Source organism: Schistocerca cancellata, chromosome 8 (assembly GCF_023864275.1).
Source record: "Schistocerca cancellata isolate TAMUIC-IGC-003103 chromosome 8, iqSchCanc2.1, whole genome shotgun sequence".
Lineage (NCBI taxonomy): Eukaryota > Metazoa > Arthropoda > Insecta > Orthoptera > Acrididae > Schistocerca > Schistocerca cancellata.
This window is the reverse complement of record NC_064633.1, coordinates 495,056,944-495,073,842: the sequence shown is the minus strand read 5'-3', so window position 1 is coordinate 495,073,842 and position 16,899 is coordinate 495,056,944. Positions and strand designations below refer to the sequence as shown.

The window sequence follows — 16,899 nt, the reverse complement described above, 5'->3', positions numbered from 1 at the left end:
AGCGGTTCCAAAGTAGCGACACTGTAACTGCGTGAAGAAGTTTTGCATTACCTGTGTTAGTAGATGAGTAACTGATTAATAACGGTAATTGTACTTATATTTCGATGCATCACGCAATATGAGACTCGACCATTCACAACATGTTTAGTACATGTTTTGAATGTCATTGTTCTTCTACTCATTGTGTTGTACACGGCCCAGTCGAATTAATACAACCAACGTCTATGTTCGAGGTCAACGTGAAATAACCAGTCGTAGACGAAGGTGGCAGCACTAGCAGTGGAGGGTATATAAGGCATTTCGGGGGGGGGGGGAGGGGGGGCGTGGAAAACAATACAGTCACTGTCGTAATTCGGAAACGGAGCGATTTATATTACATTCAGAAGGGCATGACCATCGGCTTTCAGGCTAAGGGCGCAAGCATTTAAGGCTGACGGTGTAAACTGCTCGCATGCCGCCATGATTAAAGCGTATGTGCATGGTAAAATGGCGCTATCTACAACCGGCGCGAGGAAACTGGTGCACCACGGATAGATGATGCCTTAAATGATAAGGGTGTACGACACCTGCGAGGATGTGCTAGGGGTGAACAGACGTGCAACTGTTGAGCAAGTGTCCGCCCAGATGAACCAAGGGGCTACCAATGGAGCTCCCTCAACGAGCGTTTAGCGAACGTTGCTTCATATGCCTCCTCCCCCCCCCCCCCCCCACCCCCAGCTGGCGCCTGATTTATGCATCCATGTTGACTACTGTTCATCAGTGATGAAGGCAGGAATTTGCACGCCAATACCTCAACTGGACGTCGACAGAGTGGCGACAGCTGGCCTTTTCCGATGAATCGCGTTTTATGCACCATTAGACACAACTCCGCTGTGGTCGCTCTACTTACCGCTCTGCCCCTGAGGAATGTGACTAATTTTAGTCAGCTCGCGGCCAAACTCACTAACGTCAGTTACAATTACGCACGTCTTGAAATATTACGTTTCTGTAAGAATTTTGGTTTGTTAATGAGTAGGAAAGCTACGCTCTTAGGAAATTCTAAACGTTAGTTGACTTCATTGGATTCTGCTGTTAGTTGCTAAACGCACATTGTTTCAAAACACAGCTGAGAACCGCATGCCCCACGAATACTTGATCTTGGCCACAAGCAATTTGATGGCCACTGCAGTACACCCTTGCGTAAGGTTAGACCAAAGAGAGAAAACGGTGAGCACAACACAGTAGCCGACTGTCTGCCTAACGGCTTCCGGGAGCAAAAGAAATTTATTCCCATTATTTCGTATAACTAATGACCGAATTTAAAATGCTGTCCTAATCGACTCATTAGGAGGTATAATCTTATGATAAAGGTTTAACATAATAAGTCAAGTACTGCAGTTATGAATTGTGTACACACAAACGTCTTGACACAGAGCAACACATGGCTCACAAATACTCTGACTTCATTCATCCAGCATTTCAGAATGAGAGCACTTAGTGACTTCCAACAAACTTTACTCATAATTTCATACCTTTTAGAAACTTTTTCTCGCTGACGCTCCCTACAAAATAATTAAAGGGGAAAAATGGTCACTTACTACAATTTTCGCTGTCCACACAAGAAGGCTTCAACATCGAGGGTGACGGTTTAATTTATTATACTTCCTAACTACTAACTCTATTCGCAACATATTTTGCAGACAGTATCCACTTACAGCACTGAATATGTCTTCAACCGTAAAGGTTTTACATGCTTAACGAAAAATATTTAACATAATAACTCACTTGTAAAGTAATCAGACATATGAGTTCGATTCCTTAAGGAATGGTGGGTGGGTTACTGGTGCTTCTAAAAGATTAAACCTGCCCGTTTTGCTTCGATCGGAGCGAAATGCACCCCATTATCTGTCAAAAATGGAATATTAAGATGAAAGATTTGACGCTGGTTCCAACTGCTTCGAAATAAAATAAATATATATTAAACGCAATGGATATTTAGAGATCATGTTCATTTTTGGAATCGCATTCATCACCAGAAAAACTGTTAGAAAATTATCCGCTTCTACTTCGTCGTCAGAGTTATCGAGCAAGAGTGTACGGAGGGGAAGGGGGAGGGAGAGGAGCCATACACTAAAGAACCAAACAAACTGGTACCTACCTAATATCGTGTAGGATCCCCACGAGCACGAAGAAGTGCCGCAACACGACGAGGCATGGACTCGACATCTGAAGTAGCACTGGAGGGAACTGACACCGTGAATCCTGCAGGGCTGTCCATAAATCCGTATGAGTATGAGGTGGGAGGAGATCTCTTCTGAACAGCACGGTGCAAGGTATCCCATATTGGCTCAATAATGTTCATGTCCGGGGAATTCGGTGGCCAACGGAAGTGTTTAAACTCAGAAGAGTGTTCCTGGAGCCACCCTGCAGCAATTCTGGGCGTGTGGGATGTCGCGTTGTCCTACGGGAATTGCCCAAGTCGGTCGGAATGCACAATGGACATGAATGGATGCAGGTGATCGGACAGGATACTTACGTGCGTGTCACCTGTCAAGAGTCGTATCTAAACGTATCAGGGGTCCCATATCGCTCCAACTGCACACGCCCCACACCATTACAGAGCCTCCATCAGCTTGAACAATGCCCTGCTGACATGCAGGGTCCATGGATTCATGAGGTTGTCTCCATACCCGTGCACGTTCATCCGCTCTATACAATTTGAAACGAGACTCGTCCGACCAGGCAACATGTTTCCAGTCATCAAAAGTCCAACAGACGAGGCGCAAAACTTTGTGTCATGCAGTGATGAAACGTACACGAGTGGGCGTTCGGCTCCGAAAGCCCATATCGATGATATTTCGTTAAATGGTTGACACGCTGACACTTGTTGATGACCCAGCATTGATATCTGCATCAATTTACGGAAGGACTGCACTTCTGTCACGTTGAACGATTTTCTTCAGTCGTCGTTGACCCCGTTCTTGCAGGATCTATTTCCGGCCGCACCGAATTCGCGGATTTGATGTTTTACTGGATTCCTGATATTCACAATACACTCGTGAAATGGTCGTATGGGAAAATCCCCACTTCATCGCTACCTCGGGGATGCTGTGTCCCATCGCTCGTGCGCCGACTATAACACCACGTTCAAACTGACTTAAATCTTGATAACCTGCCATTGTAGCAGCAGTAACTGATCTAACATTTGCGCCAGATACTTGTCTTATATAGGCGTTGCCTACCGCAGCGCCGTCTTCTGCCTATTTACATATATCTGTATTTGAATACGCCTGCCTATACCAGTTTCTTTGGCGCTTCAGTGTATATTAGGTTTGAGATTTACTTGCAAATAGTGAGTATCCATTAGACGTGCCGCTTTGTTTCAGACTGATACTGAATTGATTCGTCTATTTGCGTGGCGCGGCAAGTGCGAGTCCGATTTGTGAAGATAATTTTTTTCTAGGAAGGAGGGGGCAACTGTCCCATTGCCTACCAGCTGGGTACGCCCATGTTATCTGCACTTACAGATTCTACATCAATCAGCTTGTTCTTGCTGCTACCCACGTTACGATAAAATTAATCACAGATAACGATAAACGTCACCAAACCGCAAACAATAACGATTTGGGTACGATCAGGGCCGTTTCGGGAGCATTTTTCCACACAAGCGACGTATCATTTTGTCTCCCCCCCCCCCCCCTCCCCCTCCCCCCCTCAGACGTTAGTTACCTTTCCTTGGACTCTTCGCAAGACCATTAAAAATAAATCTAAATCCAGTGACCGTAGAGAATGGTTGTTCTTTCTCCTAAAATATGTACTACACAGTAATCCACTGTAACAGAAATAGATTTCTTAAACTTATTCCAATGACATACAGCCTTTTAAAGGAAGAAACAACGTCCATTTAAGGTAATTCCAGAGCTCTTTAAAAGTTGTTACTGAAACCAAAGATAAGTAGAGCTATTGTATTGCTATAGATTCAATAAAATGTCCTGTCAGCTGAACAGAAAGAACGAAAGTATAAAATTGCTGTCAATTGTTTATAGTTTAATAATGATACATTTTAATTCTATAATTTAGTAATTATTTCACTTTCCATCGGAAAAAAGTGGTTATACAGACGTGTTAAATAAGAGACACTGTTTAGCTGCAAAAGTTGTATGTTATGTGTGAAGCAACAAGTTAAATTTCAGAAAATTTTTCATAAAAGTAGTTGAAAATTGATAAACACGATCAAAATTTTTATGTATGCAAATAAAAAGGAAAACAAAAATTGGTGTGTTATACGAAAGGGGAATAATAGAAAATATTAATAAGGTCATGTAAAGACGACACGCAGAACACAAATTTAAGATGTAATGTGCTGAAGCAGCGTTGTATTTCTCGTTAAGGTAGGCCTTGGGCGAAGTGTTTACCAGACGGGGACTTAATCGGAAAGTTTGCATTTCAAATACTTTTATACTATCTAGTTCAATATTTCATACTGAGGAGTAAGAGGTGGGTGGTAACCACATACTCGCAAATATCTCGCAAACCGCTCGTTTGTGGGCCAACGTTTACTGGAACGTTTTTGCTTTTTATTACACGTTTTTCTACCAAGAAAACTATAGCTTGGTTTGTGAATTTAATCCTAAAAATAATCTCATACGACATTATGGAATGAAAGTAAGCATACTATGTCATATTTTTCAGTTTTATATCCCCTGTGTTTGACAACATTCACACTGTAAGTAGGGATTTGTTTAGACACTTCAATAGTTCTATGGTTTGCTCCTCCCAGATGAATTTATCATCAAGCTGTAATCCCAAGAATTTAACTCTGTTCACTTCTTTTACCTTCTCATAGTATTTTAGGCATATACTGGTGATAAACCTCTAACAAGTTCTGAATTGCATGCAGCGTGTTTTTTCAAAGTTTAATGACAAAAAATGGCTAGGAACCATTTATTAATGTCCATTAAAATTTCATTAATCGATCTTTCTAAAATTACACTTGATTTGCTGTTCACTGCAGTGTTTGGATCGTCTGCAAACAAAACAAATTTGGTATCTAAATGTTACCCATGAAAGGTCATTGACATACACAAGAAAAAGCAAGGGCCCAAGGGCCCTTGGAACCTTGTGGAACGCCACATGTGAGTAGTTCACGGTTGGGAGGTGCGTGATGGCATAATTAATGTCTCTTTCCTAATGGTGGTTGGTTGTTGGTTTGGGGAAGGAGACCAGACAGCGTGGTCATCGGTCTCATCGGATTAGGGAAGGATTGGGAAGGAAGTCGGCCGTGCCCTTTCAGAGGAACCATCCCGGCATTTGCCTGGAGTGATTTAGGGAAATCACGGAAAACCTAAATCAGGATGGCCGGACGCGGGATTGAACCGTCGTCCTCCCGAATGCGAGTCCAGTGTCTAACCACTGCGCCACCCCGCTCGGTCTCTTTCCTAATGATACAATTTGACATAGTATTTGATCCATTTTCCAGAATTCCCTGTTACACCATAACATTCCAATTTATTTAAAAGGTAACTGTGAGTTATACAGTCGATTGCCTTCAACAAATCACAACATGTACCAGTAGCCTGTAATTTCTTGTCTAATGAATTAAGCAAATTTTCACTGTGTGTGTAGGTAGCCTTCTCAATGTCAAAACCTTTTACAAATGGATCTGAGACTTGGAAAATACATTATTTGTTGTCATACGGTTACCTTTCCTAAAATTTTTTGAGAATGCTGCAAAAGTGAAATCGCCCAGTAATTCTTTATCTCCTTTCTTAAACAGAGGCTTAAGTGAAGCATATTTCAGCCGTTCAGGAAATGTTCCACTGATAAACGATTGGTTTTACAGAGAGTCTAATGTGTTATTAAACTCTGAAACACATTCTTGAATTAACTTTGATGGTATTTTCTCATAAACACTACTTTTTTTCTTTTAAAGATTTTATGATAGAATTACTTCTGCTTGGGTAGTGGAGGCTACATTCATGTTAGTGAAGTTATTTGTACTGTCTGGCCTAAGGTACTCCATCTTTTTAGTGACAGCTACAAAATATTTGTTAAAAAGTTTTGCAACACTGCACACATCTGTTACCACTGTATCATTTATTCTTAATGCTATTTTCCCCTCTTCATATCTGGTTCTACCAGTCTCTGACTTTACTATATGCCACATCATCTTTATTTTGTCATCTCATATGATTATTTTTTTCTTGTAATGTTTTTGGTTTTACGTCTGTATTTGCAATATTTATTTTTTTTGTTTTACTCTATACCTTTATTCCTCGAGTAATCCATGGCTTCTTGGTACAGTTTGGTTTAATCTGGGTTAGTTTCTGGAGAAAACAGTGTTCAGATGAGACAAGTACTTTCTTAATAAAAATGATGTATTTTTCATTCATGCCATTAGCACTGTATGCATCCCTCCAGTTCATGTCTTTGAGGGGATTAAAATAATCAATTTTTGACTTACTAACCACCCTCTTTAATTCAGATTTAATAGATTTAATATCCTGCTTAGTATTAACATTTAACAAAAGGACCGTGTGTCATTGTCTGAGCGGCCACTGACTATTGGTTTGGTAATATGATTTTGTTCATTAGACCTTTCTACAAAGATATTAGCAATGACTGTTCGTAAGCGATTGGGAACTTTATGGTGGGAATAAAGTCGAATGCTAACCCAAATCCTGTAACACTTACACACCTAAGCCAGTGGCCAGAGCCGGCCGCGGTGGTCTAGCGGTTCTGGCGCTGCAGTCCGGAACCGCAGGACTGCTACGGTCGCAGGTTCGAATCCTGCCTCGGGCGTGGGTGTGTGTGATGTCCTTAGGTTAGTTAGGTTTAAGTAGTTCGAAGTTCTAGGCGACTTATGACCTAAGATGTTGAGTCCCATAGTGCTCAGAGCCATTTGAGCCAGTGGCCAAACGATGTTTAGAGAGGCATATTATGTCAATGGGGTTTGATGACTCAAATTTGTCAATGCAGATAATTGATTCATTAATTTTACTTTTTGACCTCGAATGTTTTGATGCAATAAAGATAGCTGGCATTCCCTATAGACTGAGTTAAAGTGGGTGGAAATAAGATGTCTGCCAATTGCTGAAAATTTTTAGTCAACAGGTGTTTGAGCTGGTACAATATACCAGAATTATACCCCTAGCCTTCTTGTAGAAATAGTAAACAGGCAATCTGTTGATAAATGAAAGGTTTATTAAAACCCCTTTACCATGGTTTCAGCTTTTATAAAACGTCTTCTGCAGAAGGAAATATTGCCAACCTAAATAACTTAACAGTGAAAACATGTTAAGATATGTTTGTATATACAAAGGAACAAAAAAAATGGCTCTGAGCACTATGGGACTCAACTTCTGAGGTCATTAGTCCCCTAGAACTTAGAACTAGTTAAACCTAACTAACCTAAGGACATTACACACATCCATGCCCGAGGCAGGATTCGAACCTGCGACCGTAGCGGTCTCACGGTTCCAGACTGCAGAGCCTAGAACCGCACAGCCACTTCGGCCGGCTACAAAGGAACAATAATATCTCTTTATGAATATACCAAAATTATTCGAACTTAACGGATTACACGCTGTGGCTGAGGTACGGTAAAATATAACCTAAAGGTGCCAGCCAAATATAATTTTTCACCTCCATAATAATTAACAAATGCGCAACATGCCTGTTATCATTTGGTATTTCGTCATCAATCTACAGCTAGTGCACCCAGCGTCAGGTATGCAATGCTTGGGCTAAGGAATAGTTCTGGTACTACTAGTATGCGCAAGCAGGGTGCGCGCGATAGTGAATCAAACTTCATCACGCTAAATTTGCTTAAAACGTTAAAATAAAATTGTGACATTAAAAACCAGACCATATCTAATTGTGCACATGGCTAAAATTGATAAAATGGAAACAAACAACAAGTTTTCATCTAAAAAAGTCATTGTGGTAAAAACAAATTACGTAAAACTGTGAATAGTGCAAATAGAAACATTAGCAAAAAGAAAAAAACAGAGTAGAAGAAGGGGGGAGAGGGGAAAAGGGAATAGGAACGGAGTAGAGGGAGGGAAGGAAAGGAGGGATGGAGGGAGTGGGAAGGAGAAGAAGGTAAAACGTGTATAACTCTGAAACACAACGTATCTGAAAACTTATGAACATTAAACGTCTAGAAATATACCTCTAGAAATACATTTACATCACAACAAAGAAGAAACACAAGTAACCACTAGAATTAAAAGTCGAGGAAAATGACATATCCTATAGTCATATGACAGATCAAGCTATTTCTGTGTTACTTTAACAAAATTAGGGGTCTGAAACTACCTAGGAAATTTCTATTTTTGAGTTGCACCTATTCATTTGAATCTGATCCTTCTTTGTGAGTAAAATATTTAAAAATCTCTAATTCTTCTAGCAAGTTAAGCCTGTAACCTTTACTTTCTTTATGCAAAAGTCCTAAGTCTCCGCAGTGTGTGTTAGAGAAGAAGCAGCTATTCAGCTAAAGTCTAAATCTCTCATTCTGAAATACTGGATGGATATATTCTGGGTAATTTGCCCGCCTTGATTTACGCTGCATCAAGACATATACACAGACTCTAACTACACAGTTTTACTTATTGGGTTAAGTAGTTTGTGATATCTTTCAATTTTTTTAATTCGGTCAATAATTATAATAAATATTGAAAATGAAAATGTTGTTGCCCTTGGAAGCCGTTTGACAGATAACCTGCAACCGGGATTTGGAAGCTGTTGTGCCTATTTATTACTATCTACTGTATACTACTAAACGACTAACACGGGCCACAGTCTGAGTTGCAGATATCCTGTCTGACGGCTTCCAGCGGTAACAAACATTTGGTTTTCAATATTTCATATACTTAATTTAAAAATCTAATATTCTGGCCTAATCTGTTCATTAACAAGCATAATCTTACGTTAAAATTTGACACAGTAGAATAAGAATTACAGTTAGAAACAAGAAAGAAAAAGAGCGATAGTAAAATACTAGAAAACTAAATTAAAATCAAACTAATTAAAATCAACCTAACTTCTATACACACCTATACGTACTGAGAAACGCTCACAATATAAAATTTTATATTTATGGGGATCCATAGCCTACAGATATTTAATAAACGTAAACGTGGTCCGTAGTAGGCTGTAATACGATTCTTATTTAATCGTGCGATTAGCATTCGACAGATACTGGCTGTTTCCAGAGGGGTATGGCGCCACGTGTCTATTCATAGGTCACACGATTTCCTTAAATTACGGACCGCAGGTTTGCGTGCGCAATTCTGGTGCCCGATAGCATCCGAGTCGTATTCCAGCGGTTTCACATTTGGTGAATTTGACTTAGGTCTTTCAGTGTTCTGTCAAAATCTTCTCGTAGTGTCATATCTCCCATTTCTTCTACATATTCCTCCTCTTCCATTTCCATAATATTGTCCTCAAGTTCATCTTCCTGTATTTAGCCTCTATATATTCCTTTCACCTTTCAACTTTCCCTTCTTTGCTTAGGACTGGTTCTACATCTGCGCTCTTGATATTCATACAGCCGATTTTCTATTTCCTCCAAAGGCCTCTTTAATTTTTCTGTATGCATGATCTATCTCTTCCCCGGCGAAATATGCTTCTAAGTCCTTATATGTGTCCTCTAACCACTCTTGTTTAGACATTTTGCATTTCCTGTCAATCTCACTTTTTAGACGTTTATATTCCCTTTCGCCTGTTTCGTTTGCTGCATTTATATATTTCTCCTTTCATCAATTAAACTGAACATCTCTAGTGTTATCCAAGAATTTCTAGTACGCCTTGTCTTTTTACCTATTTAATCTTCTCCTGCCCACAATATTTCATCTTCTAAAGCTACCCACTCGTCTTCCACTGTATTCTTTCCTCCTGTTCTTGTCAACCTTTGCCTGGGGGCTTATATGAATTCACTATTTTTAGTGCTTAGGGTGAACTTCATTCCAGTTTGCGTTCAAAAGGTGGACCAACACGATTGTAATGTTTTCACTTTCAGATGATAGAGCACAGCAATCAGTCGTCATTTTCTTTCAGATTTTATTAGGCAAATCTAGATTTCGGCTATCAATGCAACTATTTCATGGTATCGACGCATGTTGTCACGCTGTTCGGGCGCCATTATAAAATGACTTTTATCATAATAATATGAATATTTATATATGTGTTTGGAGAGAGAGAGAGAGAGATCTCTTTAAGATTTAAAGTACTACTCTGTTGGTTACTTGGCCGTATTGTGGACAGCTTTGAGCCCAAGTTTTCATAGCTTTTCATACCCAAGGGACCACTGTCGTAAGTAAATAAGATCAAACAGCAATCTGCTATTCGTGAGAAAGGAGACTGCTTGGCACACAAACTTCCTTCATGATACACGTCGTCCTGCTACATCAAAATTGGTCAGTGAAGTTCAGCACCATACTATTATACAAGAACATTATCCAATTACTGTAATTAAGAAATTATGAGAGGTTGTTACGTCTTTCCTTTCCTGTATTTTAGTGAACTTTTTACACTTACAGTTCTGTCGATTGATAGCCGGCGACGACAATGAAGTTCACCTCCTTTTCCAAAAACAAGATTTTCTATTCTTCACTTCCAGAAAATTTGTATACATAAATGCTTGGCAACTCTTACACATACTTTACTCGGTTTTATCACTAAAATAGGAATTTTCATTAAATGTAACAATACGTTCTGAACGACGGCCTAGCAACACGCCCTCTTTCCACAAGATATAGATTAACAGTCCTCTTTTTATTTTAATAAATCAAGTGGTTTATTTTTTTAGAGACCACACTCAAAGATTCACAACTACTATCGTTGCGGGGACTGCGCGCTAAAGAGTTTCTTGCTGTCCAGCTGCGCTTCACTTGGTATTTACATACATTACTGAGCTTCTCACAATAAAATTAGGCACAAATTAGTTACGAAAAGGGCAGTGAGGCTCACATAACATTACAATGTCCTAGTACGTTAGTCCCCTGTTGTTCGGGCACCAAAATCTACACTACTGGGCATTAAAATTGCTACACCACGAAGATGACGTGCTACAGACGCGAAATTTAACCGACAGGAAGAAGATGCTGCGATATGCAAATGATTAGCTTTTCAGAGCATTCACACAAGGTTGACGCCGGTGGCGACACCTACAACGTGCTGACATGAGGAAAGTTTCACACCGATTTCTCATACACAAACAGCAGTTGACCGGCGTTGCCTGGTGAAACGTTGTTCTGATGTCTCGTGTAAGGAGGAGAAATGCGTACCATCACGTTTCCGACTTTAATAAAGGTCGGATTGTAGTCTATCGCGATTGCGGTTTATCGTATCGCTACATTGTTGCTCGCGTTGGTCGAGATCCAATGACTGTTAGCAGAATATGGAATCGGTGGGTTCAGGAGGGTAATACGGAACGACGTGCCGGATCCCAACGGCCTCGTATCACTAGCAGTCGAGATGACAGGCATCTTATCCACATGGCTGTAACGGATCGTGCAGCCACGTCTCGATCCCTGAGTCAACAGATGGGTATGTTTGGAAGACAACAACCATCTGCACGAACAGTTCGATGACGTTTGCAGCAGCATGGACTATCAGCTCGGAGAATATGGCTGCGGTTACCCTTGACGCTGCATCACAGACAGGAGCGACTGCGATGGTGCACTCAACGACGAACCTGGGTGCACGGATGGCAAAACGTCATTTTTTCGGATGAATCCAGGTTCCGTTCACAGCATCATGATGGTCGCATCCGTGTTTGGCCACATCGCGGTGAACGCACATTGGAAGCGTGTATTCGTCATCACCATACTGGCGTATCACCCGGCGTGATGGTATGGGGTGCCATTGGTTACACGTCTCGGTCGCATCTTGTTCACATTGACGACCCGTGGCTCTACCCTCCATTCGATCCCTGCTAAACCCTACGTTTCAGCAGGATAATGCACCACCGCATGTTGCAGGTCCTGTACGGGCCCTTCTGGATACAGAAAATGTTGAGCTGCTGTCCTGACCAGCACATTCTCGAGATCTCTCACCAACTGAAAACGTCTGGTCAATGGTGGCCGAGCAACTGGCTCGTCAGAATACGCCAGTCACTACTCTTGATGAACTGTGGCCTCGTGTTGAAGCTGCATTGGAAGCTGTACCTGTACACGCCATCCAAGCTCTGTTTGACTCAATGCCCAGGCGTATCAAGGCCGTTATTATGGCCAGTGGTGGTTGTTCTGGGTACTGATTACTCAGGATCTATGCACCCAAATTGCTTGAAAATGTAATCACATGTGAGTTCTAGTATAATATATTTGTCCAATGAATACCAGTTTATCATCTGCGTTTCTTCTTGGTGTAGCGATTTTAATGGCCAGCAGTGTAGATTTGCCTAATAAAACCTGAATGAAAAGGGCGACTGCTTGCTGTGCTCTATCATTTGGAAGTCTTATCACAGTCGTTGAGTGCACCCATATTCCTAATGGAAGGTAACTTGACATAATGTTTTGAGTCAATAGTTAAGGACGGATAAAGAGACATTCACGCACGGGGTAGATTATCGCGGAGAGATGCTTCGAGCCAGCATTGGTCTGTGAGCCGTGGTAAAAAATGCTGATTTGAACAGCGCGCCGCAGCGCGTGGTGCGAAGCAGTCGCCCTCCGTTTCTGGCGGTGGCGCCGCTGTGGAAAGTCTGGGTGAGTCTGGAGTCAGTCTGGGGTCAGTCTCTCGTCTCCAGCTAGCTAGTCTGTCTCTCGTCCGAATTTGTGGTCTGTCTGTCGTCCGGAGTGTTAGTATGTCTTTCGTTCGGATCAATCTTTAGAGCCGGATAAATGAGTCTTTCCACTACGCCAGTAAGAGAACTCAGCGAGTGGTCGCCCAGTCGGGGCTTAGTTCCTGCATCTGAGTCTGCGCGTTAGGCCGCCAGTCTGCTCGAGTTGCTCAGGCAATGGTCATTGGCGGTTTGATCGATCGGTTGGTCGGTCGCGCACTGAGGCACAAGATGACTTGTCCGCCTTAAGTGTCGGCGTATGTGAGGTCGCCACGTCAGTCCATTGGGCCGCGGCGTATAGCGAGGGGTAGTGGCTTCGCGGCCGACACGAGAACAACAGGAGTCAACCCACGACATCGGTCTGGCCGGTGCGAGCTGCGACGCCGTGAGACGGGAGATCGGCGCGCCTTCCTGCGTCCGTTGAAGCGGCTGGCAGCGGACGGTTCGGGAGAGCGATTTGGGGGTGCTGCGCGAGGTCTTCTCAAGAAATCGCAGTTTATTAGAAGTTAAGTGATTGGTGATATGTTGTTTCATTTATTTGTTAAATTCTACTTATTTTCTTGGTGAGGTCACCAGCCGCTTTGTTTTGGGGTCGTTCCTCCATTCTTCTCCGTTTGCCCACCCACGGGAAGGTGGTTATTTATGAATTGGGTGGTCCGTTTTTCCCTTGTGGAGTAGGGACGGGTTAGAGCAACCTGTGGTTCGGGTTGTTCGGTTATCTTCCTATCAATCTGCCGTACGTTAATAGCTGCCTCTGTCATGTTTGTCGGATTCGGTGTGTTAACGAATTTATTGCTTGGAGTGTAGCGGCCTAATTCCTGAAATATGTTTTTATCTTGCCTATCATCTTGAGAGGCGGTATATGTGTACTGTAGAGCATGTTAACTCGTTTGGCCAACCTTGTATACTTTTACATAAGATTGCATTTCATGGGCTTTTATCTCAATGGTCATTTTAGTATATAAAGTTGACACCCTTCGACCGTGAGAGTTCTCTTAGAAGTCAAAATCAAGTTGCACCTTCGGTGGCAAGTTAATCTTTTAATTTTAGTGTTTTGTACCATTTCCATCCCTCCTACGGGGTGCATAGTTTGTGTGCTTGTGTGAATTGTTAAAACTTTTACTTTAATGTAATGTGGTGTGTTGCAGATTTGCACCAGTGTAGTCTTTCAGAGGTTGTTGTGAGCGGTCATGACTACAGCCGTGTCAAAAGGGAGCGGCAAGGTTCTCAGCCCGAAAGCTCATACACTCAAAAATTCGTTTCTTTCTGCGTCTGAATAAATTGTAACTTGATATTTAGAGGGTGCTTTCTGCTTATAGGCAGTAGCCTTGCCACAGTGGATACACCGGTTCCCGTGAGATCACCGAAGTTAAGCGTTGTCGGGCGTGGCCGGCACTTGGATGGGTGACTATCCAGCCGCCATGCGCTGTTGCCATTTTTCGGGGTGCACTCAGCCTCGTGATGCCAATTGAGGAGCTACTCGACCGAATAGTAGCGGTTCCGGTCAAAGAAAACCATCATAGCGACCGGGAGAGCGGTGTGCTGACCACATGCCTCTCCTATCCGCATCCTCAACTGAGGATGACACGGCGATCGGATGGTCCCGATGGGCCACTTGTGGCCTGAAGGCGGAGTGTCTTCTGCTTATAATTTTAAATCTGTTTCTTTTAAGAAAAATGGTTTTAAGAAATAAAATTCACATTTGTTGAAAGCAATTTGATTTTGATTTCATCAGTTACTCCCTGGCAACTACTTCGAGGCTGACATAGTGTGATTAAATGTGTTAATGTTCTCGATGAATCGCTAGTAAATTAGATAAATTCTTAAGAATATTCCTTTATGTCCATTATAATTATCCGGGCTGTTATGCCGTGGTCGGTTGATGAATGCTGTGGTGATGCCCAACGTTTCGTCTCCGACTGCGGGAGACATCTTCAAGGGGGTCCGTAGCTTGATGGAAGGTCCAACACACACACTGGCTCGCTACTGACTAGATGTCTCCCGCAGTCGGAGACGAAACGTTGGGAATCACCACAGCATTCATCAACCGACCACGGCATAACAGCCCGGATAATTATAATGGACATGATATTTCCGGCCGTGAAAGTTTACATTTTAATATTCCTTCAGTCTGAAAGCACAACAAGCAACACCAGGAGACGAGAACTACGGTACTCACGCTGACGCCGTCTCCGGTGAGCAGGACGGCGAGGGAGTCGGCGTCTCTGGGGCGCACGAAGAGGCGCAGCGGCCGCGAGGCGGAGCCGAAGGGCGAGCGGTCGCGCCGGGCCGTCAGCGGCAGGCCGGCGGCAGAGAACGCCGCGTCCAGCGCAGCCTGCGGGGCGCGCCACGCCGACACGCGGTAGCCGTGCTCTGCCGGCAGCGGGTGGAAGCAGGAGCCGCCGTCCCAGCAGCAGCCCGCAGACTCGCACTGCGCGCGCGTCGTGTTCTGCCCGGGCAGGCACCACACCCTGCAACAGCACCACACCACACACTCCTCTCACAACGGGGGCGCCTCCAGGGTTGAGCTCTTTGGGGAGGGGGTCACAGCTTGTTACTCTCACCCCCCCCCCCACACCCCAATATACCAGGTGTACCGGTATGAAATGAGCGTTAAGATACAAATGTGTCGATAGGGAACATTTGTTGTGAACGAGCCTTAATATTTTTTTTTTTGTTTGGTTGGTATGACATCTGTCAAAGCTATTTAGTATACATCAAGTCATGGAACAAACCATGGAGGTAAGAATAAGGGAGACGCCGTGACGTCACAGCTGCGAAGCTATGTGAAGCCGAGTGTAGCCATCTCAATCCTATCAAAACATTGCTGCTGTAAGCTTGTGTGCATAGGCTTCTCGTTAGCTTTTGGAAGGATTTTGCGCTATTATGGTGACTTGTGTGGTGTTCGGATGTACGAATCGTTCTGGTTGTGATGCGAAATCGAAGGGAATAACATTTAATGTGTAAGTTGTCTCGTTAAGTGTGATTTTACAACTTCATTGTGAATGAACGTGTGCTACATCGGTACTTGTACTATAGCGTGTTTTTCTCCTGTATGATTTTAGATTTCCTAAAAATGAAAGTCGGACAGCTCTGTGGGAGAATGCCGTGAGGAGGAAGAATTGGCGTGCGTCTAAATGGAGCATTATATGTTCTCAGTATTTCCGAGAAGAGGACATAGACCGAACTTCCCTTTCAACAGTAAGGCTCCGAGAAAATGCTGTACCATCAGTTTTCCCTACACATCCAATACATTTGCAAAAGGTATGTTAATTCAAAGAATTAAATTCTTAGTTTTCAAGTTCACGTTTCAGTACAATACGTACGTATCGTCGATAATCGAAGTATTGAGTAACTCACTTTGTCTTTATCATGTACCAAATTAAAAGCTAACACTACATTAACTGGCGTAAAGTATAGGCCTAAACAGGACACTGTGTAGATCTGCCATTCTATGTACCGTATTTCAGTAAATATTGGTGGTAATGAACAGTGTTTCCCAGTAGTGTAACGTAACTGAAATGTTCCAGTACGTATTACAAACAAGATGTATTTATGGGGCTTTGGAGGGAGGGTATAGCTAACTTAGTTTTCAGTTTCTATTATTTAGTTTGTGATACACGTTTATTACTAAATTAACAAAATTGTGTCGTTTACATTGAAGACTAGCTATTCGTAATATTACATTAAAAACTATTTTTAATCAGAAGAAACGCGGAATTTCGCCTTTACGAGATTTTATTTTAAACAAAGACTTTGAAACAACCAATCTGATAACGTTACATGCGTATATGGTGCAATTAGCGACTGTAATACACGCAGCGCTATAGCACACTGACAATGTTTTGGTCAGAGTGTCATGGCAGCGAGCCACGCCCCCATGGCTTCAAAACGTAGTACGGCTGGGATACGTAGCGCCATCTCCCCTTATTCTTACCTCCATGGAACAAACAACATCATATGTTTTCATCGTGTTAACAATATCGAGCCGGCCGCTGGTGGCCGAGCGGTTCTAGGTGCTTCAGTCTGGAACCGCGCGACCGCTACGGTCGCAGGTTCGAATACTGCCTCGGGCATGGATGTGTGTGATGTTCTTAGGTTAGTTAGGTTTAAGTAGTTCTAAGTTCTAGGGGACTGAT

The 16,899-nt window shown here is 42.7% G+C and overlaps 1 protein-coding gene across 1 annotated transcript in view; it reads right to left on the bottom strand.

The window, feature by feature from the left end:
* The window catches only part of LOC126095648 (uncharacterized), a 191,339-nt gene that overhangs the window by 82,360 nt on the left and 92,080 nt on the right, over positions 1-16,899 (bottom strand). Inside the window, exon 4 of the mRNA XM_049910409.1 lies at positions 14,940-15,231. Within this exon, the coding sequence (XP_049766366.1) occupies positions 14,940-15,231 (292 nt within the window). The remainder of the gene's footprint in view (positions 1-14,939; positions 15,232-16,899) is intronic.